The sequence below is a fragment of the Stegostoma tigrinum genome, chromosome 7 (assembly GCF_030684315.1).
Source record: "Stegostoma tigrinum isolate sSteTig4 chromosome 7, sSteTig4.hap1, whole genome shotgun sequence".
NCBI lineage: Eukaryota > Metazoa > Chordata > Chondrichthyes > Orectolobiformes > Stegostomatidae > Stegostoma > Stegostoma tigrinum.
Window position 1 is genome coordinate 45,058,604 of NC_081360.1, and position 26,915 is coordinate 45,085,518.

General features: G+C 44.0%; 1 protein-coding gene across 2 annotated transcripts in view; it reads left to right on the plus strand.

Annotated features, from left to right (window-relative positions):
- Positions 1–26,915, plus strand: part of LOC125453990 (dual 3',5'-cyclic-AMP and -GMP phosphodiesterase 11A) — a 334,685-nt gene that overhangs the window by 180,605 nt on the left and 127,165 nt on the right. For both annotated transcript variants that reach the window (XM_059647669.1, XM_059647670.1), the window contains 2 exons: positions 5,129–5,269; positions 6,816–6,880. In XM_059647669.1, coding sequence (XP_059503652.1) covers positions 5,129–5,269; positions 6,816–6,880 — 206 coding nt within the window. The remainder of the gene's footprint in view (positions 1–5,128; positions 5,270–6,815; positions 6,881–26,915) is intronic.

Below are 26,915 nucleotides of genomic sequence, written 5' to 3' on the forward strand. Positions count from 1 at the left end.
AGTGATATCAATCTCTCTATGAGGTTAGAGTGTGAATGTTTCCTATTCTTACATCTGTAGAATACAAATTTTGAAGCTAATCAACAAATGGACAAAGACTTTCTGTGTTGTTAGTCCGTTTGTAAAAACCACAAAGAAGTTACACTTGGTTGAATAATTTGTGACTGCGTTTGAAACAGCATAATCATTTTGTAAATAATTCCAAACAAAAGTTCACTGGATCTGGGGTGCTATTTTCATGTTTGTGGAATGTCAAATTTCTCCACTACGACAAAAAGTGCAATGACTTCTTTTATTGCATTCTTAAAATGTAATTGAAAATACAGGAATTCCCTACATTTAAACTCCTGCCTTGTTGAGTGTGAGAATAGTTCATTGTGATTGGTTCTTTACCTTGCTTGTTAACAGTATTGTCACTGGGCATGGGGAGACCTCCTCAAGTGAGGATGTTTTAGAATTAGTTACAAACGATTGTGCTGTTTCAAACCCAGTCACAAACTTACTCAACCAGATGTAACTTTGTAGTTTTTACAGAGATTCAAACAATATAAGTCTTTGTTCATTCGTTGACTGCTTCAAAATTGTACTCTGAATAGGAAAGTTTCATAGGCTCAAGTTACCATCAGGAAAGGTGAAATCACAGAAATTGCTGGATTTTTGTGCACAGCTTTCTCCAAGATCATTGCTTTACCACAAACACAAGGCCCAGTCTGATATTAATGGAAAAGTTTACACTTTCCCCTCATTAAGCATAGATTCCATTTGCATTGATCATCATAGAATCTATACAATGTTGTCACAGGTTCTTTGGCCCAACATGTCCACACCAAGCCTCACAGCATCCCACCCAGACCCATTCCCCTATAACCCACCATATCTACATGTCCTTTAACACTATGGGCAATTTAGCATGGCAATCCACCTAACCTGCACATCTTTGGACTGTGGGAGGAAACTGGACCACCTGGAGGAAACCCATACAGACATGGGGAGAACATGCAAACTCCATACAGATAGTCACCTGAAGCTGGAATCAAACCCGGATCCCTGGTGCTGTGAGGCAGCAATGCTAATCACTGAGCCACCGTGCTGCTCCTCACATTGTTGCCCTTTCATAAATAATGTTACTAATTTCAAAATAAATAACTCAATGCTGCAATTACAATTAAATTAAATAACTAATAGCACCAATCTCAATAGAAACAATTTCATTCCAGCTTCTTGCCCATTTTGAGTTGTCCAAAGCTTCAAATGGTAAATAAACATCTGTGCCAAAATTCTTAACATGAACAAAAGCCAAGAAAATGAAATTCCTCTGTTCTCTTTCATTTCATTAGTCATAACAATTTCAATACTTGCAAGTTGAATTCCAGTTACTGCCCTTTAATAAACAAATTACCTAATAATGTGATGTAATAATTAAAATGTTACATGGTCTGACTCATCATCAGCCATGACACAGGGGATTAATGAATAGAACATAATAAAAAATCTTGCATCAGATACTTGCTCCAAATGTCATTTTGTTACACATGTAAAATAATCTTAAAGAAATAAACCTGGACCTTAAGACTTGCACAATATTGAACCTGTTATCTGATGAGATTTACCATCTCAAATAACTTAAGTTACCTGGATCTTCTTACTTAAAACAATAGCCTTTAAAGACACAAACCAAGGTAGCAGTCCATCATTATGTAATATCACTGCAGATCTACTAAAGATTGTAATATCATGGATGAAGTAATGGAGAAACTGGTTGCATAATTCAATTGCAGAACATGGAGAGTTTTATCATTGAGAATAATGCTTTAGTGTAAAATGGCATCTGAGCCACTAACACACACATCTAGTGTGGACAGCATTAGGTACTATTTTGCATAGGTTAGACTGGACACTCGGCTTGGGAGTAGGCATACTGTGATGCTTGTTAGTATCCTACACTAATCTAACTGTGATGGAGGCCCTTTCAATTTAAATGCTCCAGTTTACACCATCTCTTTACGTCATAAAGCTGAACATCCTTTCATCAGCAGGAAGGACTCCCAATGCAAGTCCTATTACCATTTACATAAAACCTAAGTCACTGACAGTCTGTAAGCAAAGAGAAGGGAATATATTGAGTTCTCTCTTTCCAGAAGGAACAAGATAAAGCAGGCATGTAATTTCACCAGGATAGCAGGCTTCACTGTGGCCTACTACATGATGTGTGCCCATGTAATCAAGAGTTCAGCTCTGGTCTCTGTCATCTTGGTCTGGGTAGCATCTGGGCTGACTGGCTTACAGGTAACATCAAGAGAACTGACAGAGTTGCAATGTTGGGAGGACAGATATTGTCATCCTAAGATAGGTCAGCAGGCCCTTGCTCCATGGAGACCTTGTACTTGTGCCTTAACAACACGAGTGCTGTGTTGCATGTCAGATCGCCAAATGGTTGTAAGACCCTACAAGTTCTTTTGGACGCAGGTTGTCAGCAGCCACCGATGCAGCAATCTGAACCTGGAATCTGAGCTTACATGACTTTAGTCTGAACTTCCCCACAGCACTCAGTCGTTGAGTGGTTTGTCTTTGTGTTGCATTGGATGCTGAGACAGTGGCCACAAGACTCAAAGAACTGGCCTTTCACCTTTGCGGTAGAAATTGCCAGTCAGCCCACTTCCTGATATCACAATCACCCCACCTACCTATTAAGGCCCACTCAAACTGAAATCATTGTGAGATTGTTGGGACAGATTGGAGTCAGGCTGTCACCTCAGGAAGCTGGCCTGAGGTGGGAACACTAATAGAGAATTGCTGAACCAGGCAGACAAAAAGCCCCTCTCTATACAATGGGTCGTTAGCCAGTATTCACAATGAGCTTTCATTGCACAACTGTGTCAACAAAACCTTAAAGGCTCACAGGACTAAAGCCTTTTAAATAATTGGAAGAGCTCAGCTATCTGTTCAAGCTTCAAAGGAGGGAAATGGATTTCTGAATTGCCAATTAATGAAAAGATTAAACTACCAGGAACTCCATCTGTGATCCGCTGACTGCCCCCTTAACCTAGCCTGATTCCAAGCACGCTCCCACCACCATAATACCCCACAGACCACCTGACAAACCCCCGCTGAGTCACCCGACAACTCCCTGTACGGCCCATCAATCCTGTCTATGACCCAACTTCACATGTATGCAATGATCTGCCCCAGAAGGCAGTGGAGGCCAACTCTCTGGATGCTTTCAAGAAAGAGATAGACAGAGCTCTTAAAGATAGTGGAATCAAGGGTTATGGGGATAAGGCAGGAACAGGATACTGATTGTGGATGATCAGCCATGATCATAATGAATGGTGGTGCTGGCTTGAAGGGCCGAATGGTCTCCTCCAGCACCTATTGTCTACACCCCACCCCACCAGGCTATCTTGTAATCAGACCCATCCCCTCTCACTCATCTGCTACCTGCCAATCTGCACCTACCTGCCACCCTTACCCACATGCCACAGTCTACATTCTCCTGCCTACCTGCCAGTCCACCCTTTACCTTCCTGCTACCTAAGTCCTTATTCACTTATTTGACACATTTACCGTCTCTCCATGACTTTTCATAGGCTTTGGACTCTTAAACCCTGTTTTCTTACAAGGGGACGGCTAATGACATAAGAAAGGTGGCACAACTTCCACAGAAATGCCCCCAACACTGCTTTCTACAAACTTTGCTGCACTTGGTTGTTCAGTATAATACTGCATCCAACAACAGGCTTGAAAAATCACAGATCAGTAAGTATCTGTGCAACCTGTTGTCTGATTGGGTTTGAAATTGGGATTTCAACCGAGATTGGGAAATGTGGGTCATTCTTTCCTTCTGTAAGCATTTTGTGTGATTCACTACGTGAGCCGGTTTATAATGCACATTACTTGCACCAAACTATTAACTTAAATTACACCCTGTGGCATGCTGAACAAAAGTAATGGAAAAATGATTTCAAGTATAAGACTGTGTTTTTCTATGTGGGTAAAATTTAACAACATTAAGCATGGAAAAGTGGCTAAACAAGCCCAGCAGAAAGTACTAATGTAATTTTCTTTTGTCCTTTTCAATGCAGATTTGATATCTCACTGAAAAGTGTGAGAAAATTAGTCCACCAGAGTAAATAAAATGCTTGATAGTGAGGAATTAAGATTCTATTATAGCATTCTGCTGGCTGAATAATTACAAACATTTGAGTTTGTTACATAGTCACCCTCATGGATTAGTATTGTGAAGGCAGGACAAGGTATATATAGCTATTATGAACTTAAGGATGTGTGAATGTATCTGTTTACTAGTCTAATTCACACTGGCTACTAATGATAATCCTTGCAATTTATTGCTGTAGGTTTCCCATTCTTAAGGTGGGAATATCCCATTTTTTTTGCACTCACGTTAAAAATATTGAAACACAAATGTACACACTATAAATCTCTATTCCTTTCACTTTTAAACTGAGTCAATTTATTTCTGGCAAATTAATTCATTTCAAGGTATGGGCTATCACAGCAGATGTCAAATGAGAAAACGGATTGTGTCAGGGATTCGCAAAGTTTTCTTTGGGCAATTTGTGCCACACTTTATGAATGTTGCAGTTTCATTAAGACATTTCTCAATTTTCTTTACCTTAGGTATTGGAAAATTGTGGAAATATTTTTATAAAAAAGAGGTAATCTATGCCTTTTCAAACAGGACAAGATAAACTATCTAGATTTAATCTTTTGTACATTTGTTAGCAGCAAGCATCTGAGCACATGCTTATTTCAACCATTTCAAACCTGCAAACAAATATCAGCTTTAAGGGGAATATGACAGATGTAACTTTAGAGCAAAACAGAAATGACTGAGGGCTATGTAAAGTGTAAATATTGATCTAAACAACAAGGAAACTTAAAAGCTGTTTGGTATTTTTAAATTCATATTTTAGTTCCAAATGAGAAAAATTGTGTAACAAAATTGGAAATTAAAATAATATAAAACATGTCATTTCTATGCAATTTATACGAAGCATGTCTTTTTAATTTTTGCTTTTCTGATACTAGCATTTTTCAGCTCTCACATGTTCATTGAAATAAATTAGTCAATTCTAAAGAATTATGCTGTCCCAATTTTCTTAAATAGGCTTTGCTAGAAGTAGTCAATGACTTATTTGAAGAACAAACAGACTTGGAAAAAATTGTGAGGAAAATAATGCACCGAGCACAGACATTACTGAAATGTGAACGTTGTTCTGTCCTGCTCCTGGAAGACATTGAGTCTCCGGTAAGTTAGCTCCAAAGTGCATAAAAGAAGGCCCAATTTTTAAAAAAAGTAGAAATAATTCTATTTTGTCAGGCCATTATAATTGAAATTTACTTGAGAAGTGGAAGACATTGAATCTAAGCATTTAATTATTTATTTGTTTGTTTTGTAAGAGTTATAACCTGTGAGATTAATTTTTATGAAATTTTTCACTCTTTCTCTATGATTGTTCTAGCATGATCGATAAGGAGTTAATTTTAGAGTTGTTACTAATTAGAAAGCTATTAACTAGTGACTGTTTAAGGATGCTTTTATGTAAACCTCAATGATCTAAAAATGAGTTAACTTTTTTTTGTTTTCTCTTCTGCAACAGTTTTACAAGTCTATCCTTTTCACGTGTTTTAACTTCTGTCTTAGCAATTTTTAAAGAAAAAATTTAAATTAAAAATGTTCCAAATAGAATAACACCATAAAACTAGAAGGAACAGTAACAGGAGTAGGCGGTTTGGCCCCTTGAGCCTGCTCCACTATTCAATAGGATCATGGCTGATCTGACATTCCTCATGTCTACTTTCCTGCCCATTCCCCATAAGCCTTAACTCCCCTCCCGATCAAGAATATCAAGTGTACACAAGGACTCTGTGCCCCAGCTTTGTGTGGCAAGGGGTGTCAAAGTCTCTCAATTCTCCGATAGAAAAAACTCCCCCTCATCTCAGGCTTAAATTGATGTCCCATAATTCTGAGGCAATGCTCTCTGGTTCTTGACTCTCCCATGAGGAGAAACATTCTCGCAGCATTGATCCTGCCAATTCCCTTAAGAATTCTATATGTTTCAATGAGATCACCTCTCATTGGTCTAAACTCCAGTGATTAGAATCCCAATCTGTTTAGCCTTTGTCATAAAACAATCTCTTCTTAATGCCCTCTGAGCAACCACTAATGAAATGATACCTTTCCTTTAATAAAGGGACCAAGACAGCTTACAGTATTCTAGATGTGTTCTAACCAGCACCTTGTTTAGTTAGAGTTGCACTTTCCTACTTGGACTCCAACCTCCTTGAAAGGGCCAACATCCATTAGCCTTCCTGATTAACTTCTGTACCTGTGTGCTAGCTTTCTGTGTATTCTGCACAAATCCCTTTGTGTTGCAGCTTTCTGCAGTTTTAGTCCATTTACATAATAGCCCACCCTTTTGTTTTCCCTTCCGAAATAAAGAACTTTACATTTTCCCACATTATGCTACATTTGCCAACTTTTGCCCACTTTATCTAACGTATGAATATTCCTCTGTAAACTATATTCCTTTCACAGTTTGCCTTTCCGGCTATTTTTGTGTTGTCTGCAAATTTGTTTACAGTACACTCACTTCCTTCTGCTAAATTATTAATATCTATTATAAACAGTTATATTGTAAACTAGTCACGGGTCACCAACCTGAAAAAGATAAACCCTGACTGTCAGAAGTGGATTGACAATTTCTCTGAATTCATTCAATTTCTAAGATGAGAATAAAGATATTTTTCTGCTGCATATTATGACACATATTTTTCCTGATATTTTGTGGCAGGTGGTAAAGTTTACAAAATCATTTGAACTCCTGTCCCCTAAGTGCAGTGCAGATGCTGAAAGCAGGTAAGTTCCTCATTATATTTAATAAGAGTTTGGTGGGGTCTAAGAGACGCAATTATAAGCAAATGGCATGTCTTCCAATCTACCACACAGGCCCTGGGACAAGGGATTACATCAGGGTCTACTAACCAGGACTTGAGGTTATAGGGAACCCGCTTTCAGATTAGGATGGGATGGTGGTGCTGGTGTCGGGAGCAGGACCGGGGGCATAGGGCTTGGGACAAGGGCAGGTCTGCTGCCTGTGATGTCTATGCCTGGCCCTATTGCTGTCCTACACTTTGGAGGATTGTGGATCCTGTGGGCATGAATTTAGAAAATTTAAATTCATTGTGTAGAGAGTGAAAGATGTTTAAGTAAACATTGCAAAACTTAAATTAAACAGGAATTACATTGTATATTATAACCTACTGAAAAAAGAATACACCTCCTCCCACCCACCCTCCTGCAAAAATTCCATCCCCTATTCCCAATTCCTCCGCCTCCGCCGCATCTGCTCCCACGATAAGACATTCCACTCCCGCACATCCCAGATGTCCAAGTTCTTTAAGGACCGCAACTTCCCCCCCACGGTGATTGAGAACGCCCTTGACCGCGTCTCCCGCATTTCCCGCGACACATTCCTCACACCCCGCCCCCGCCACAACCGCCCCAAGAGGATCCCCCTCGTTCTCACACACCACCCTACCAACCTCCGGATACAACGCATTATCCTCCGACACTTCCGCCATTTACAATCCGACCCCACCACCCAAGACATTTTTCCATCCCCACCCCTGTCTGCTTTCCGGAGAGACCACTCTCTCCGTGACTCCCTTGTTCGCTCCACACTGCCCTCCAACCCCACCACACCCGGCACCTTCCCCTCCAACCGCAGGAAATGCTACACTTGTCCCCACACCTCCTCCCTCACCCCCATCCCAGGCCCCAAGATGACATTCCACATTAAGCAGAGGTTCACCTGCACATCTGCCAATGTGGTATACTGCATCCACTGTACCCGGTGCGGCTTTCTCTACATTGGGGAAACCAAGCGGAGGCTTGGGGACCGCTTTGCAGAACACCTCCGCTCAGTTCGCAACAAACAACTGCACCTCCCAGTCGCAAACCATTTCCACTCCCCCTCCCATTCTCTTGATGACATGACAATCATGGGCCTCCTGCACTGCCACAATGATGCCACCCGAAGGTTGCAGGAACAGCAACTCATATTCCGCCTGGGAACCCTGCAGCCATATGGTATCAATGTGGACTTCACCAGTTTCAAAATCTCCCCTTCCCCCACTGCATCCCTAAACCAGCCCAGTTCATCCCCTCCCCCCACTGCACCACACAACCAGCCCAGCTCTTCCCCCCCACCCACCGCATCCCAAAACCAGTCCAACCTGTCTCTGCCTCCCTAACCGGTTCTTCCTCTCACCCATCCCTTCCTCCCACCCCAAGCCGCACCCCCAGCTACCTACTAACCTCATCCCACCTCCTTGACCTGTCCGTCTTCCCTGGACTGACCTATCCCCTCCCTACCTCCCCACCTACACCCTCTCCACCTATCTTCTTTACTCTCCATCTTCGGTCCGCCTCCCCCTCTCTCCCTATTTATTCCAGTTCCCTCCCCCCATCCCCCTCTCTGATGAAGGGTCTAGGCCCGAAACGTCAGCTTTTGTGCTCCTGAGATGCTGCTTGGCCTGCTGTGTTCATCCAGCCTCACATTTTATTATCTTGAACATAAATATGCTCTAAATTACAAAATTGTACCGTGTTATTAAGCTAATGGTTGTTGATATATCTTCCTCTGTTTTAATCTTTTGTTCTGTCATCTTTTAAGTATTTACTTTAAACATATCAATCTTGGTTTGAACATGAGTAGGAGAGAGGCTGGGTGAGCAACGAGCTCTTCTGATACTTTCATTATTAGCCCTGGATGATTTAACTTGTAGGTTTCATTTTAATACGTTTGGTAGGCTGTGTCTCCATCACACAGAAACTATAGTCCTTCACTCTACAATATCATTGCAAGCAGCTTGAACCTATTTAAAGCTAGAATGTATCTCTTAAAGCAAGGATATACTATCTCCAGCATCTGCAGTTCCCATTATCTCTGATAATCTCCAGCATCTGCAGTTCCCATTATCTCTGATACTATTTTAACCTCACTGCGAAGCCTCTTCCAGGGATGCCTAACCTGAAGAAGTTACCCTCCTCCCTCCGGACCAACCTCAGGGAATCTCTCTCCCATTGCAACTCTCTTGTAATCTCTTCGGCCTTGAAACTGCTCGACCATGTCCTGAAGCAAACCAGGTACCGCAGCCACATCACCTTTCTCAGCACCTGCCTACGGAACCAGATCATCCCCAAGGGACTACAGTCCACATTTCAGCCTTCCCAATTTGGCCCCAACCGTGACCACCTCTACACCCAGAATATTCAGACCCTTCAGAAGCGTTTCTCCCTGCGAGTCCTGAAACAGACACTTGCAGCCATGCGCCGGCACCTCCAGGCACTGCAATCCAGCCTGCCCCAGCTCAGAGCCTCCCTCTTCCAGACCTGCAAAGGACCCCTGCTGTTTTTTATCCTCCGCAGGATCCACAGACTGAACACCCAGTTCCACTCAGCTTTACTGGACACCAAAAATCGTAAGTACAACCAACTCACTGGCCCCTGCCACCCACAAGAGGATTCCTGCGCCTCCCAAATCCCGACTCTGTCCCTGCCCCTCCCCCACCATGCACCCGCCGCCATTGACCATGAGGACACGGCCGGAGACCCCACCGATGACGTCACATCCGCCTCCGCCGGCCACAGAACTTCCGGAACCGCTGCTGCAGTCACCACCTCCATGTCCAGGTACTACAGCCCACACACCACCCTCACCTCAGCTGCTGCCGCACACCCCGATCCTCCCACCGCCGACGGAACCCCGCCCACGGTCGACGCCGACGGAACCCCGCCCACGGCCGACGCCGACGGAACCCCGCTCACGGCCGACGGAACCCCGCCCACGGCCGACGGAACCCCGCCCACGGCCGACGACATAATCGCTCCGCCCACAACCTCCACAGCCTGCAACCCCAGAGAAGACAGCCACACTGAGCCCTGCCGCATCTTCACCATCCCCCCAGACCTCCTACTGACTGAGGACGAACGGTCAGTCCTGAGCAAGGGGCTCACCTTTGTCCCCCTACAACCACACATCAACGAATACCAGTCACGGTCGGACATAGAGCAGTTTTTCCGCCGTCTTCGCCTGCATGCCTACTTCTTCAACCGGGAACCCAACCCTCCTTCCACTGACCCCTTCACCCGCTTCCAACACAAGTCCTCCTCCTGGACACCACCCCCAGGCCTCCTACCCTCCCTCGACCTCTTCATCTCCAACTGCCGTCGAGACATCAACCGCCTCAACCTCTCCACCCCTCTCACCCACTCCAACCTCTCCCCCGCAGAACGGGCAGCCCTCCGCTCCCTCCGCTCCAACCCCAACCTCACCATCAAACCCGCAGACAAGGGTGGCGCAGTGGTAGTATGGTGTACTGACCTCTACATCGCCGAGGCCAGACGCCAACTCTCCGACACCACCTCCTACCGCCTCCTCGATCATGACCCCACACCCGAGCACCAAACCATCATCTCCAACACCATTCATGACCTCATCACCTCAGGGGACCTCCCACCCACAGCCTCCAACCTCATTGTTCCCCAACCCCGCACGGCCCGTTTCTATCTCCTTCCCAAAATCCACAAACCTGCCTGCCCTGGTCGACCCATCGTCTCAGCCTGCTCCTGCCCCACCGAACTCATCTCCACCTATCTGGACTCCATTTTCTCCCCTTTGGTCCAGGAACTCCCCACTTATGTCCGTGACACCACCCACGCCCTCCACCTCCTCCAGGACTTCCAATTCCCTGGCCCCCAACACCTCATATTCACCATGGACGTCCAGTCCCTGTACACCTGCAATCCGCATGGAGATGGCCTCAAGGCCCTCCGCTTCTTCCTGTCCCGCAGGCCCGACCAGGCCCCCTCCACCGACACTCTCATCCGCCTAGCGGAACTCGTCCTCACACTCAACAACTTCTCTTTTGACTCCTCCCACTTCCTACAGACTAAGGGGGTGGCCATGGGCACCCGCATGGGCCCCAGCTATGCCTGCCTCTTTGTAGGTTACGTGGAACAGTCCCTCTTCCGCACCTACACAGGCCCCAAACCCCACCTCTTCCTCCGGTACATTGATGACTGTATCGGCGCCGCCTCTTGCTCCCCAGAGGAGCTCGAACAGTTCATCCACTTCACCAACACCTTCCACCCCAACCTTCAGTTCACCTGGGCCATCTCCAGCACATCCCTCACCTTCCTGGACCTCTCAGTCTCCATCTCAGGCAACCAGCTTGTAACTGATGTCCATTTCAAGCCCACCGACTCCCACAGCTACCTAGAATACACCTCCTCCCACCCACCCTCCTGCAAAAATTCCATCCCCTATTCCCAATTCCTCCGCCTCCGCCGCATCTGCTCCCACGATAAGACATTCCACTCCCGCACATCCCAGATGTCCAAGTTCTTTAAGGACCGCAACTTTCCCCCCACGGTGATTGAGAACGCCCTTGACCGCGTCTCCCGCGACACATCCCTCACACCCCGCCCCCGCCACAACCGCCCCAAGAGGATCCCCCTCGTTCTCACACACCACCCTACCAACCTCCGGATACAACGCATTATCCTCCGACACTTCCGCCATTTACAATCCGACCCCACCACCCAAGACATTTTTCCATCCCCTCCCCTGTCTGCTTTCCGGAGAGACCACTCTCTCCGTGACTCCCTTGTTCGCTCCACACTGCCCTCCAACCCCACCACACCCGGCACCTTCCCCTGCAACCGCAGGAAATGCTACACTTGTCCCCACACCTCCTCCCTCACCCCCATCCCAGGCCCCAAGATGACATTCCACATTAAGCAGAGGTTCACCTGCACATCTGCCAATGTGGTATACTGCATCCACTGTACCCGGTGCGGCTTCCTCTACATTGGGGAAACCAAGCGGAGGCTTGGGGACCGCTTTGCAGAACACCTCCGCTCAGTTCGCAACAAACAACTGCACCTCCCAGTCGCAAACCATTTCCACTCCCCCTCCCATTCTCTTGATGACATGTCCATCATGGGCCTCCTGCAGTGCCACAATGATGCCACCCGAAGGTTGCAGGAACAGCAACTCATATTCCGCCTGGGAACCCTGCAGCCATATGGTATCAATGTGGACTTTACCAGTTTCAAAATCTCCCCTTCCCCCACTGCATCCCTAAACCAGCCCAGTTCATCCCCTCCCCCCACTGCACCACACAACCAGCCCAGCTCTTCCCCTCCACCCACTGTATCCCAAAACCAGTCCAACCTGTCTCTGCCTCCCTAACCGGTTCTTCCTCTCACCCATCCCTTCCTCCCACCCCAAGCCGCACCCCCAGCTACCTACTAACCTCATCCCACCTCCTTGACCTGTCCGTCTTCCCTGGACTGACCTATCCCCTCCCTACCTCCCCACCTACACCCTCTCCACCTATCTTCTTTACTCTCCATCTTCGGTCCGCCTCCCCCTCTCTCCCTATTTATTCCAGTTCCCTCCCCCCATCCCCCTCTCTGATGAAGGGTCTAGGCCCGAAACGTCAGCTTTTGTGCTCCTGAGATGCTGCTTGGCCTGCTGTGTTCATCCAGCCTCACATTTTATTATCTTGGAATCTCCAGCATCTGCAGTTCCCATTATCTCTCATATACTTGCTGCTGTCTAATTTTGTTGGAACAACATGAACAAGATTGTTTCAGTGCATTAGAGTGCTGCTCATGTTACCAGCAGCTCCTTGCTACCTGAAGAAAATGAATTTACTCTGCCATGGCAAGATTCAATTAAAAACCTGGAATTAATAGTCTAATGTTGACAATGAGCCTGGATTTGATTGTTGGGGAAATACCCACCTGGTTTGCTAATGTCCTTCAGGGAAGGAAATCTGCCATTCTTATCTGGTCTCGCCTAAATATGATTCCAAACACACAGCAAAATGATTGACTGTTACCTGTCCTCTGAGCAATTAGGGATGGCGATAAATGGTGATGCTCATATCCCTTGATGAATAAAAGAAAACCAATTCCTTTAGCATGAATAACCTTCCAGTATGTCTCACCTGACACACTCTCCCAGAGAATCCAACACGCGAGTTCTATAGTTTGTTGTTTAGTAGGTAAAGATTTCATCCATTTTATTGATACCACAAACAGCAAAGAGATGAAGAACATACTGGTAGTGTTGGTTAAGGGATATTGCTTCCACATCTTTGAAAATGTGTAATGGGATCCATTATGCAGAGCTGAACGGACAGACCATTGATGTCTGGGATGGATGGTACATCCAGCAATGCAGCATTTTATAAGCACTCAAAGATGATGTGCTCATGTTTTGTTCTGGGTGGTGATCCCACAGCCCTCTGTCTCAGAATTAAGAAGGCAGCCACTGCAGATTGGCATGTAATGTGCACTTTGTAGTTTAATAACTTATGCCACTAAACAATCATTCTAAACAGAATGGGGATTAAAAAAAGCACTAGGTATATTTTAATAAAGCAGAAAGTGTTAAAATTACCTTGTACTTTCATCATTGGTGACCTACAGAAACCTTCATTTGATAGCCAGGAATGATCCACCCACATATAGAAGATTTAAAATTAAAGTCATAATTCTGAGCAGCAAATGCGCAATTGCATTCTCACACGGTTGCTCCATTAATTCTAATCCACCTTGTCTATAAAATGAATGGCAGCAGGTAAATCACTGTAAAAATTAGTTCAAACAGATGGGATATAGGTCACACATCCCTTGGAGTACTACTGTATACCACTACCCTATAGATTGTCAACTCCATACTTTACAATGTTTCTTTAAAGACAAGCTACAAATATAAAGTAGTGGCAATGAGTTGATTGAGGTACATTTGCAAAAACCTGTAGTAAGTACTTTCCAGGCCATGTTACCTTTAAATTTCCGATTTTCCCAATTTATAGAGTCATCGATTTATATAGCACGGAAACATCCTTCAGTCCAACTCATCCATGCCGACCAGGTATCCCAATCTGACCTAGTCCCGTTTTCCAGTATTGGCCCATATTCCTTGAAACCCTTGCCTTTCATATACCCATCCAAAAGCCTTTTAAATGTACTTGTACCAGCCTCCATCACTTCCTCTGGTAGCTCATTCCATACATGCATCACTTTCTGTGTGAAAAAATTGCCCCTCAGGTCCATTTTAAACATTTCCCCTCTCATCTGAAACCTGTGCCCTCTAGTTTCCTCTACCCTAAGAAAATGACCTTGGCTATTCACCCGATCCAATCCACTCATGATTTTATAAAAATGGATTTTAAGTGGCTCGCAGTATTGGTAAAGCTGTGTTGGTAAAGTGTCACAGGATATATTGTGAGAGCTTAGTCAGCTTTGATTAAATCGCAAGTGCAAGCTATCTGGAGGGAGAGAGATTTTCTAACAAACAGGTCAGTCGTGTTATTGCGCATCTCTGAAGCAGATGGGACTTGAACCTTGGCCTCCTGGTTCAGAGATAGGGCATTCCGCTGCACCCTGAGAGCCCTAACTTGGTGGGAGACCTCAAATCATCGCATCAGCTGGGACTGTCATGTTTAACTTGAAATTAGGAAAACAAACGTTGTTATTAACCCGAGAATTATACACCGTCATTCCACACTGACATTTTTTTCGATCTGATCAAAGATGGCACAGTCCTTGACTGATAGCCATTGTCCTGAGGAAGCATCTGAAATATAATACATATAATATTATAAACTATAAATATACATAAATTATAAAATTATAAATGTTCTCACACCCTGTTTAATTGTAGATGAAGACTACACTTTACACTGTTCTCAAAAGTAAAGGTGCCAGCTAGCAATCGGCAACCAGATATAATTGTATCAGTGATAATAGGAACTGCAGATGCTGGAGAATCCGAGATAACAAGGTGTGGAGCTGGCCAAGCAGCAGGAAAGCTGACGTATATGTACAACATGTACATTTTCTGATGAAGGGTCTAGGCCCGAAACGTTAGCTTTCCTGCTCCTAAGATGCTGCTTGGCCTGCTGTGTTCATCCAGCTCCACACCTTGTTATCTCAGTAACCAGCCTCTGAGCCAGCAAGAGTGAAAGTTCTTCTCCTGTTTGGTAATTTCTCGATGGGATCATTGGAAGCACTTTGCTTATGAAACATTCTCTTTGTTCAAACTCTGGCATGAAAGCACTAAGACTGCTTCCTGGAAATCATGAGGAAAAATGATGAGATACCAACTGTCTCATAATTAAGTGACAACTCTTGGTGTTCAATTTTAGAGCAGATTCAATGAGATTTCATACTCATGTAATTGCAGTCTGAGGCAGCTTGTTCTCAAAACAATCACTGGAAAGAATATCTATACCATGTCCAAGCATGGTCTCCCAGCCTGGGAAGCAAGAGCAAGTTTGGCTTTGCTATGAAAGTGCTGAACCCTAGTTCGATACAAATTTGTTCTTCAGAACACCTAATGTAGTAGATTGTACAAGTATGTGCTAGCTATTCTTGCAAGGGACGCTGGTTTCCTGACACATGTTGACTTACATGTCAACAGCTCTATTAATGTGTCCCAGAATAGAGGTAGGTCTTGCCTAAGCATATTACATTGTATTGCACTGTTTTGGAGAAAATGCAGTTGTGCATAATATACCAACTGATATATCATAGTCATGTAGCCTCGATTTCCACTGTAAGTGCCTTTGTATTCAATCTACACGAGCTTTGATCACACATCACTTGTAACATGGTGGGAAGTGGAATTTTTTGAGTTATAAGAGAGCCTGCTACTGTGAAAAAGACAGCACAAAGTTTTGGATTTTCAGAGCTGTGAGAAAGTCCGCTACTGAAAGAAACAGCAGGTGGTGAGGGAACCTACAGGAGTTAAAAAGAAAACATAGCTGTCCTGGCTCTCACCAAGATACCAGTAATAAATACATCTGCCTCTGACAGTATTGATGGGAGTGATTCCCACACAATTTTCACATTCATTTTGCAGATATCCTTCCTGGTGTTATCTAGCATCACTGCGGTACTGAATGGGATAGCTTTTATAAAAAGCTAACAACTCAAGACTAGGGGCCTAGCAGGCACTTTAAGCTATCAGCAGCAGCTATTCCATCTCAATCAGTCAGCTCATGGCCTATCTCATCTGCCCACTGTACAATTGTCACCAAGCCACCCTGGTTCAGTGAAGATATCTCTGGATTATTACCAGTGCCATGAGATAACGAGGTAAGAAATAGGGAGAGAGTGCAGCTAAACACGTGGCTACAAGGCTGATGTAGGAGGGAGGGCTTCCATTATGTGGATAACTGGAGCACATACTGGCGAAGGTGGGACCTGTACAGTAAGGACAGGTTGCACCTGAACCGGAAGGGCACAAATATCCTGGGAGGGAGGTTTGCTAGAACTGTACGGATTGGTTTAAACTAGTTTGGCAGGGGGTAGGAAACCGGATTTATAATTCAGAGGCTGAGGTATTCGGCCTTCCAACAGACTCAACAGGGAGTGAGGTGGGTTATAAAGAAATGCGGTCTATGGAGCATAATTGCAGACACTGAGCTGGTTTGTGGTGTGCATACTTCAATGCTAGAAGTATCAGAAATAAAGCGGATGAACTTAGGGCATGGGTCAGTACTCGAAACTACGATGTTGTGGCCGTTACAGAAACTTGGGTAACTCAGGGACAGGAATGGTTGTTGGAAGTTCTGGGATTTAGATGCTTTTAAAGAAATAGGGAGAGTGGAAAAAGAGGTGGGAGAGTGGCCATGCTAGTCAGGGCTCGTATAGCAGCTACTGAAAGGCAATTTGAGAATGATATGTCTGCAGAGTCAGTTTGGGTTGAGGTCAGGAACAAGAAAGGAGCAGTCACTTTGTTGGGGATTTTTTACGGACCTCCTAATAGTTGCAGAGAAGTAGAGGAGCAGATTGGGAGGCAGATACAGGAAAGGTGCAGAAGTCACAGGGTTGTAGTAGTGGGTGACTTCAACTTTCCAAATATTGATTGGAAACATTTTAGTTGTAATAGTTTAGATGGAGCAGATTTTGCCCAGTGCATCCAGGAAGGATCCCTGATACAGTATGTAGATAGATCAACACAAGGAGAGGCCACTTTGGATTTGTTGCTTGGCAATGAACCAGGCCAAGTGTTAGACCTGCTGGTAGGAGCGCATTTTGATGGTAGCGATCATAACTCATTTCTTTCATGATAGTCGTGGATAAGGATAGGTACATAACAGCAGGGTAAGGTTTATTTTCGGGGGAAGGGTAATTACAACTCAGTTAGGCAAGAACTGGGGAACATAATTTGGGAACAGATGCTGCCGGGGAAGAGCACCACAGAAATGTGGAGATCGTTTAAGGAATGCATACTGCGCGTGCTCGATATGTTTGTCCCTTGCAGGCAGAGAAGATGCAATCGAGTGAGGGATCTATGGTTCTCGAGAGAGGTCGAATGACTGGTTAAGAGGAAGAAGGAGGCTTATGTAAGGTTTAGGAAAAGAGGAACAGAAAAGGCTCCAGAGGGATGCAAGTTAGCCAAGAAGGAGCTGAAGAAAGGGCTTAGGAGAGCTATAAGAGGGGATGAGAAAACCTTGGCAGAGAGAATCAAGGAAAACCCCAAGGCTTTTTACACGTATGTGAGGAATAAGAGAATGACCAGAGTAAGAGTAGGGCCGATGAAGGATTGTAAAGGGGATTTGTGCACGGAGCCTAAAAAGATAGGAGAGATCCTTAATGAATACCTTTCTTCAGTATTCACAACTAAGAGGGACCGAGTTGTAGAGGAGGACATTGTGAAACCGGCAGGTAGGCTAAAGGAGGTTGATGTTAGTAAAGAAGATGTGCCAAGAATCCTGAGAAAGTTGAAGATAGATTAGTCACCAAGGCCTGATGGGTTTTATCCAAGGATTCTATGGGAAGCGAGGGAAGAGATCGCCGGGCCTCTGGCAATGATCTTTTCTTCCTCACTGTCCATGGGTACAGTGCCGGAAACTTGAAAAGAGGCAAACGTCATTTGCTTGTTCAAAAAAGGGAATAGGGATAACCCCAGAAATCACAGGCCAGTTAGTCTTACATCAATGGTGGGGAAATTTTTGGAAAGGACTCTGAGAGATAGGATTTATGATCACTTGGATGGGCACAGGTTGATTCATGATAGTCAGCATGAATTTGTAAAGGGTAGATCATGCCTCACAAACCTTATTGAATTCTTTGAAGACGTGACCAAACATGTGGATGAAGGTAGAGCAGTGGATGTGGAATACATGGATTTAAGTAAGCCATTTGATAAGATTCCCCATGGTAGGCTCATGCAGAAGGTAAGGAGGCATGGGATAGGGGGAGATGTGGCAGATTGGATTTAGAATTGGCTGACCCTTAGAAGACAAAGGGTGGTAGCGGACGGAAAATATTCAATGCGGTGCTCAGTTACGAGTGGTGTACCACAAGGATCTGTTCTGGGTCCTCTCCTATTTGTGATTTTTGTAAATGATTCGGACGTAGGAGTGGAAGGGTGGATTAGTACATTTGCGGACAATATGAAGGTGGGTCACGATGTGGACAGTGCAGAGGGCTGTTCTAGGTTACAAGGGGACATTGATAGGATCCAGAGCTGGGCTGAGAAGTGGCAGATGGAATTTAACCCTGAAAAGTGTGAGGTGATTCATTTTGGAAGGACAAACTTTAAAGCAGGATACAGAGTTAATGGAAAGATTCTTGGCAGTGTGGAGGAGCAGAGGGATCTTGGGTTTCATGTTCACAATTCCCTGAAAGCTGCCACCAGGTGGATAGAGTTGTTAAGGCGGCATATGGTGTGTTGGCTTTCATTAATGGAGGGATTGAGTTCAAGAGCCGTGAAGTTATGCTCCAGCTATACAAAAGCTTGGTTTGGCCACATCTGGAGTATTGTGTCCAGTTCTGGTCACCTCATTACAGGAAAGATGTGGAAGCATTAGAAAAGGTACAGAGGAGATTTATCAGGATAGTGCCTGGGAAGGAGGGAAGGTCTTGTGAGGAAAGTTGAGAGAGCTAGGGTTTTTCTTTTTAGAACGACGAAGGATGAGAGGTGACTTGATAGAGGTGTGCAAAATGATCAGAGGTATAGATAGAGTAGACAGCCAGAGACTTTTTCCTAGGGTGTAGGTAGCTTTTACGAGGGGACATAGTTTTAAAGTGAGTGGAGGTAGATATTGGGCAGACATCAGAGGTAGGCTCTTTACTCAGAGAGTGGTGGGGTGTGGAATGCATTGCCGGAGAGGGTAGTGGAGTCAACCTCATTCGGGTCATTTAAGCGGCTATTAGATAGGCATCAGGATGATAGTATAAGGTAAGGGTGGAGGTTAGATAGACCTTAGGTTTAGGGCCAAAGTTTGGCGCAACATTGTGGGCCGAAGGGCCTGTACTGCGCTGTAATGTTCTATGCTCTATGTTCTAAGAGGGCCAGGAGGGCATGCCAGGAGCAGCAGTAGACAAACTTAAAAATAATGTATCAACCCCGTGAAGCTACAATACAGGATTACTTGCATGCCAAACCACATAAGCAGCAAGCAACAGACAGAGTTGTGTGATCCCACAACCAACGGATCAGATCCAAACTCTGGGGGCTTGCCAGATCTGGTCTTGAATGGTGGTGGACACCATCATTGATGACGAGAGTCTATAAATGTCCCCAATCTTGAAAACAGGGGCACCCAACATATCGGTGTCAAATACATGTGGATGATCCACCAGAACCCGTTCCTGAGTTCCCCAGCATCAAAGATACCAGATTTCTGCCAATTTAATCCATTCTACATGATATCAAGAAATGGCTGAAGGCACTGGATACTCTGAAAGCTATGGATCCTGATAACATTCTGTCAATACTACTAAAGATCTGTGCCCCAGGACTAACCACACCGTGAGTTGAGCTGTCCCTGTACAACCACTGTTACATATGCGGAAATATGGTATTGTGTGGGGAAATAAAAATTGTGCCACACAAGTGCAAAGCAATCCAAGACCATTATAACCTGATATTCAGTGGCCTTGCCGTGAAACCTCCACTATTAACATCCTGAGCATTACCATGGAGCAGTAACTGAACTGAAGCAGCTATATAAATATTGCAGCTACAAGAGCAGGACAAAGGCTAGGGATTCTGTGGTAAGGAACATATCTCCTGACTCCTCAGTGCCTTTCCACCATCTACAAGGCACAAGTAAGATATGTGATGGGATACTATCCATTTGCCTGAATGGTTACAACTCCAACAACACTCTCAACTCAACATCATCCCAGATAAAACAGCTTGCTTAATTGGCACTCCATCCACTACTTTTGATCTTCATTCTCCTGGTTAGTGATGATCAGTTCCAGTAATGTGTACCATCTACAAGATGCACTGCAACTACTCACCAAGGTGCTTTAAACGGCATCTTCCAAACAAGTGACCTCTATCATCTAGAAGGACAACAGCAGCCGACGCTTAGGAACTTCAGCACTTACAAGATCCCCTGTAAGCCACTCCCTATCTTGACTTGGAACCATCCGTTCACTGTTTGGCCAAATCCTGACCATTCCTAACCACATCATTGGTGTACCAACACAACACTCTCACCTAAGGCCAAGATGGATGCAGGGATCCAACATGACATCTAATCCACGAGCACTGCCTTTGGACTCCTAGGGACTAGAGTCTGTGGCAACTGCGATATTTTTCCTGATTCCAAGATCTTTGCGTAAAGGGCATACCGACTTCCGGCTCTTCTACTTGGCCCCAAAACTTTGATTATGTATAGCAATCAGATCAAGGCCCTCAGCTGTGGCAATTACTTGGAGACTTTTATCAAAGTGAAATTTTTCTTTCTGTCATTTAACCTTGGTTTTGCCACTCATGGCTATTATGACTTCTGGGTTTAGAAATGCTGTGTGAGATAGATTCTCCCATCAGCTGAGAGGACAGGCATCCTAACTTGAAGATTCCTTGAAGGAACCAATAACACTAGCATCGAGGCCATGATCATCCAAAGCCAACTCTGCTGGGATGGCACATGCTTAAGAGATATGACGGCCAAAGCAATTCTTCTTTTCCCTGCCCAAGGAAGGCATTTGAATAAAAGAACCAAGGGAGTGCTTCGAAGATTTCCTGAAGGTTTACCTCCAAAAGTGCATCATCAATGTCAATGCTAGGGAGATCCTCTTTCAGAAGAAATCAACTTTGCAGAACCTCCTGTATAAAGGGACACAATTCTTCAAGAACATCCATTGACAAAAGAAAGTACAGAAAAGGAACTTGAGAAAGGAATGCTATAAATCTCGAGGCCAAAGACCAAATCCATCTCCCGCACAAGCCTGCCAAATGTGCAGTTGAAATGCAGCTCTAGGATTAGGCTCATCAACCACACAAAGACCTACAGGCCCCATGACCAATGACATGGAATTTCCTAGGTGGACAATCATACCCATTAGTGAGTGATTGTAGGTGATGCTACATGGAGTGTAATAGTATCAGACCAAAGCTTGTCACCGCCTTCTCAAGGGCAATTAGGGATCAGCAACAAATGTAATAACCACATTCCACTTCCTGTGATTAAATTAAGGAAAAACAAACATCCTGGGCAGACCCTAGATGAAGGTTGGAATATAAATCCACAATCTTTTAAGATGTGAATATCATGTCACCTTAAGTAATAATGTGACAACTGAGAGGTAGACAGATATACTCAATAACCACCAGTGAAATTTTAGAATACCAACACTGCATTTGAGATATGATGAGTGACTAAGGCCCACAATTCTTGATTAAAGATTTCAGTAGCTTCATAAAGGCTTGGAAAATTTCAACAACATACATCAAATCCACAATGAAATGGAAAGGCTGAAGTGGCAGTAAAACTTGTCAAAGAGATTGTAAAGAGTTTGAGCAAATCTAGCACAGGCTTTCATAAATGCATCTAATGAAGACAGGACAAAGCTGTCCAGACAAAGACTAATTTCATGCCACACCCAAACTGTTCTTCTCATGGTGAAAACATTACTAAACCCAGAAGTCATTATAGCCATGAGTGGCAAAACCAAGGTAAAATGACAGAAAGAAAAATTTCACTTTGATAAAAGTCTCCAAGTAATTGCCACAGCTGAGCATTGCAATTGCTGGGGAATTGTGGACCTCTGGGACTGATGGCTGTTATGTACACTGTACAAGTGTTAAAGTCACCTTTCTCATCAGTTTCCTCCAGTGAAGCTACAACTTCTCTAATTGTACATAGATATCTGTGGTTGTGGCAATCTGTTGGGTCACTCAAATTCACTGCATATGATTGAGGTGACAACTGCTGAACATGGGTTCCAAGTTGTCAAATGAGCCTACTGTCAAGAATATCAAGGCCTGTTGCTTAGGAAAATTCTAGGGTACACTAGCTTTGCATGACAGGCCAGTGGAATGATCAGGTGACCATCAGTTCCATCAAAATCATGGCAGCCTCTAGGGTGATGGAACTGATGGTCATCTGATCACTCCACTGGCCAGTCATCCAAAGCTACAGTGTACCCTAGAATTTTCCTAGTTGAGAGCCATCATGGTATATACCGACTGTGTAATGTTATCGTATAATCTGAACATTATCAGTATCTTCTCTGCTCAGTTTGTGTACTTATTATTAACAAACAGCATCTCAGTCATTCCATCTAATACGATACAATTTCAATAATGTTTCTTTCTTAGTGAATCTTTTTTGCTTGTGGACTTGGGTTATTGTTAAATGGTAATGAGGTTGGATGATTTGTGTGGTAGATACCAAAGCAGTACCATGGGTGAAAGCAGTAAATAATTCCAACAGGCAAAGTTGATGGTCTTATATTGCATTGACCTTCACACTTATAATTACATTCATAAATCTGAACTTGTCAGAATGTTCTTAGAAGTATCCTTGTGCTGCATTTAGCCTAAAAGTTATTAATGTAGAGAGAAGTTGGCCACTGTAGAAAATAAAAACTTGTTTGTTACATTTATTATAAAACTGGTTATTAACAAAATATCTCAACTAGAATTCTTCACTGATGTAAGATTATCTGCTTCCAATTCTTAGAAGTTCAGCTTATTGAAGAAAGTCAGTGAAGTGCATATTTTAAACTCAGAAAATTTTAACATACTGAAGCACTAACTTTAGCCCCTCTCTCCAACCTCCCCTAGTCAAAATTGGTAACTTGGAGGAACATCAATTTTGACTCCTTCACCCAGCATTATTCCAACCAGCACTGGGTGAAATTAAGTATTGGCGTACACAGTCTAGAATATGAAAATCTGTCAGGTTGCTTAAACCACTGCATCGAAGAGTTTGTTGATCCCTTAGGTCCTTGTAGTTCCAATACCTTCCTTAAATTAAATCTTCTCTTAAATTGCTAGTTTCCTACTGCTGTAACTATGGAATGGAATGATCAATGCAGCCTTGAAGAAAAATAGATTTGCGTTTGCGTTGTATTTTTCATTATATCCGGGTATCCCAAAGTGCTTAGCAGTCAATAAAACACATGTGAAGCCTTTTTTTATTCTTTTAGGGATGTGGGAACCTCTAGTAAGGCCAACATTTATTGCCCATCCATGGTTGCTGTATGCAGTAGTGAGCTGGGTTTATTGAACCATTGCAGTGCATGTGCTGTGGGTGCACCCATGGTTCTGGTAAGTAGTGAGTGCCAGTATTGTGACCCACCAATAAAGAATGAACGTTGAAATATTTCCAAGTCAGGCTGTTAGCAATGATTTTGTCATGCCAATAGGTCATTCATGCACCAGCTGGAGACCAGGAACTCCTGTCAGTTCTGAGGGAAAGACGTGAAGGAACAAACTCCAGTTTAGGCACATGTAAATGGCTGTCATCATTCTTTCCCCACTATTGAGGTGCCCAGCAATGGATGTCCCATCTGGCAAAAACTGCCAGTGGGAGTGGTGCAAGCTGGCATCAGATGACTGGGATCATTGTGGGGCCTGATACTGAAGGATGGTAATGGTAGGATAGGTGTTAGTGGAAAGGCAGGGGATTGATGGAAGGACAGGGTTGGCTTTTAGCTGGCCCCCTTTCCTGATGCCAAATCCATCAATCAGACACAAATACCTGACCCTCACCCCACACCCCACTCCACCTTCTGGTGACCACTGGTAAATACTGGAAACTATGGAGCACCCACTTAATTCTGTAGAAGCAGCAAATTTCAGTGAGTTCAGGAATAATGTGTGTCAGTGGGGTCTTTAATGGCATCCTGTTGCTGAAAATGCGGAATCTTGTGTCAGACACCGTCCCTTTCTAAGTTAATTGGGGGGAGGTTTATCTTTTGTTGGGAGACCGACCCAGGGCCTGTCCAGCAATTCAGTGCCTCTAATTGCCATCTGACTGACCAAGATGAACTGCATTAAATCCACCTTGCTGTGTGACTTGAGGGGAGCCTTGGAAGTGGTTGAGTACCATCCACCAGCAACTTCTGTCTTTCAAGGTAATGGAAGGCATAGGGTGGACAGTGGTGTGAAAGAATCCTTGAGGACCACTGTGGTATGTCTTGTAGATAGTGCATAATGCTATCACTGTGCAGTTGGTACTGGGAGGGAATGATCAACGTGATTAATGGGGACTGTTTTCCTTTGAATGGTGTTGAACTTCTTGAATGTTATTTGAGCTATCCTTCTGCAGGTTTGAAGAAGTGGAGCCAGAGAAAGAGGTCATAGGCCCTGGCGTTTCTTCTGTTCACAGACACCTTATTCCACCATCCCCCTTATATCCTTTGGGTGTCCAGAATTGGGAAATATAGTCACAATGGTGTCCAACTATTTTGCAAATAATTGGGTTGCAAAAGCATTGTGTCCTTTTGCACTCTTTTCCATTTATAAAACTCATCAAAATCACAACTCAGTCAGACAACTACACACAATTGACGAAGAGTCACTGAACCCAAAATGTTAACTCTGCTTTCTCTCCACAAATGCTGCTCGACCTGTTGAGTTTCTCCAGTAATTTCTGCTTTTTGTTTGTCTCGGATCTCCAGCATTTGCAACTCTTTGTTCTACTTAATTACAAATAATTTGCTGATATAGATTGTGCAACATCCTCCCCTTCTTTGAACCAAATCCAAGAAACAATCAGATTGTGATATCCAAAAGGTTTGAACCTCACAATCCCTACTAACAAAAATCCTATGTTACAACTGAAAACATTTTGGACTCACAGTGACAGAGTCCTGGTTTTGTTTCCAAGGTCAAAAATGACAAAACATTCCACTAAATAGCCACCAAGCAATAATGTGCCATTTCAATCCACACCAGTGGATACTGTTAACAGAAAATTTATACAATGTATTGACTGATATGTGTTTCCTAATTTTAAGTTGAAACTAATCACACTTGTAAATGTACAGGGTTGGGTGTTTAATAGGAGAGCAAAGTACTGTGGGTAAAGTGGCCCACCAAAAATTGTCAAAGCAATAAGTTGATAGCTTTAAAACAAAACATTTTAAAAAGTGTCAAGCAGCAGAGCTTACTAATAAAACATCTTTTGCATCTTCACTTAAGAAGCAAAGCTAAGTAGAACAGACTAGACTGAAAGTCCAGATCACCAGGAAAGGAGAAGGTGACCTCAGCTGGGTTTAAATAACACTGCTGACTTTGCATGACTCTCTGGTGAGGACACTCTGAGATGGCCTTGGTCATACAACAATAATGCTCAGAAATCGAATGCCTTTCAATCTTGTCTTTTTTTCTTATCTCCCAGTTGAGAGGTTTTTGGGGTCGGAAGAGGCTTGTGCTGTGTGTGTCTGTGTGTGTGTGTCCAGCTCTCTCCCAGGATTCTTTCACACTACCTTTGTCTTTTCCTTTCTTTGCACTTTCTCTCTCTTGCTCGCTAGCTAACTCTCTCTCTCTCACTCAATCATGCTCATATAACATGCTCATATAATCACCCTCATACACTCACTCTCACTGTCTCACTACCCCAGTGTCCAAGAAATTGAGATTAATATGAATGAATGAACGATTTATCTGTCACGCCTATTATCTATTTTACAGTGAAAAATACAATAAAATATAGTGAAAAACTTCCACTGTTGCCAAATTCCAGTGCCATTTTTTAATATCATGAAGGAACACAAAGTGGCTGTGAAGGTAGCAAGATACCCCTGCTTCTGCCCAGTCTGACATTCTAGCTGCCTTGGGCCTTACTGTTGCTGAAGCTGTCACTTTATCTGGCCTCCCTGATCTGCCATGTGGATATGTCCTTTAGTGAGTCCATGCAGGAGGGCAGAGCATGTCACCCTGAATGCAGATTGTCAAAAACAAACCGCTACAAGAATTCAGGCTCTTGCTCCAAACATTAGAAGCTTAAGCGCTCAAACTTTGTCCTGGAATAGATTGCCAACTACATTCTTGTGTGTGAGGACATTGAGACATGAGTTGGCCACTTGCAACAGAGAGGGAAAGCCTATTGGTAAAGGCAAAACCTGTGAGTTTGCACCCACCCACACTCCCACCCACCCAAGGACTCAAAGTCCCAGTGTTTGCATCTTGTGAAATCCCTTCTCCCAAGCCTTTGTGGCACATATTACCACTCCTGACCTGTGCCCTGTTATAGAGTGGAAAATGTCTGAAGATTCAGGAGGTGATTCACTGGTTGAAGAATAATCAGCTTCTCACCTTTTGTAGTTATTATATTTATTTGGTTTATCCTGCTCAATCTGTTGTCAAGTAACTCTCAGGATTTTGATCATGGGGTATTTGGTGATGGCAACATATTTGAATGCTAATGGGAGTGGTTAGACTTTCTGATGTTGGCAATGCCTGTGTGGCATGTGTGCCATTTGCTGTATTTCAGTTCCAGCCTGAATGCTATCCAAGTATGGGCGTGGATTGCTTCATTATTGAAGGACTGTGATTGGAACCGAACACTGAAATCTCTAACCCTGTGATAGAGAAGATGTTATTGAT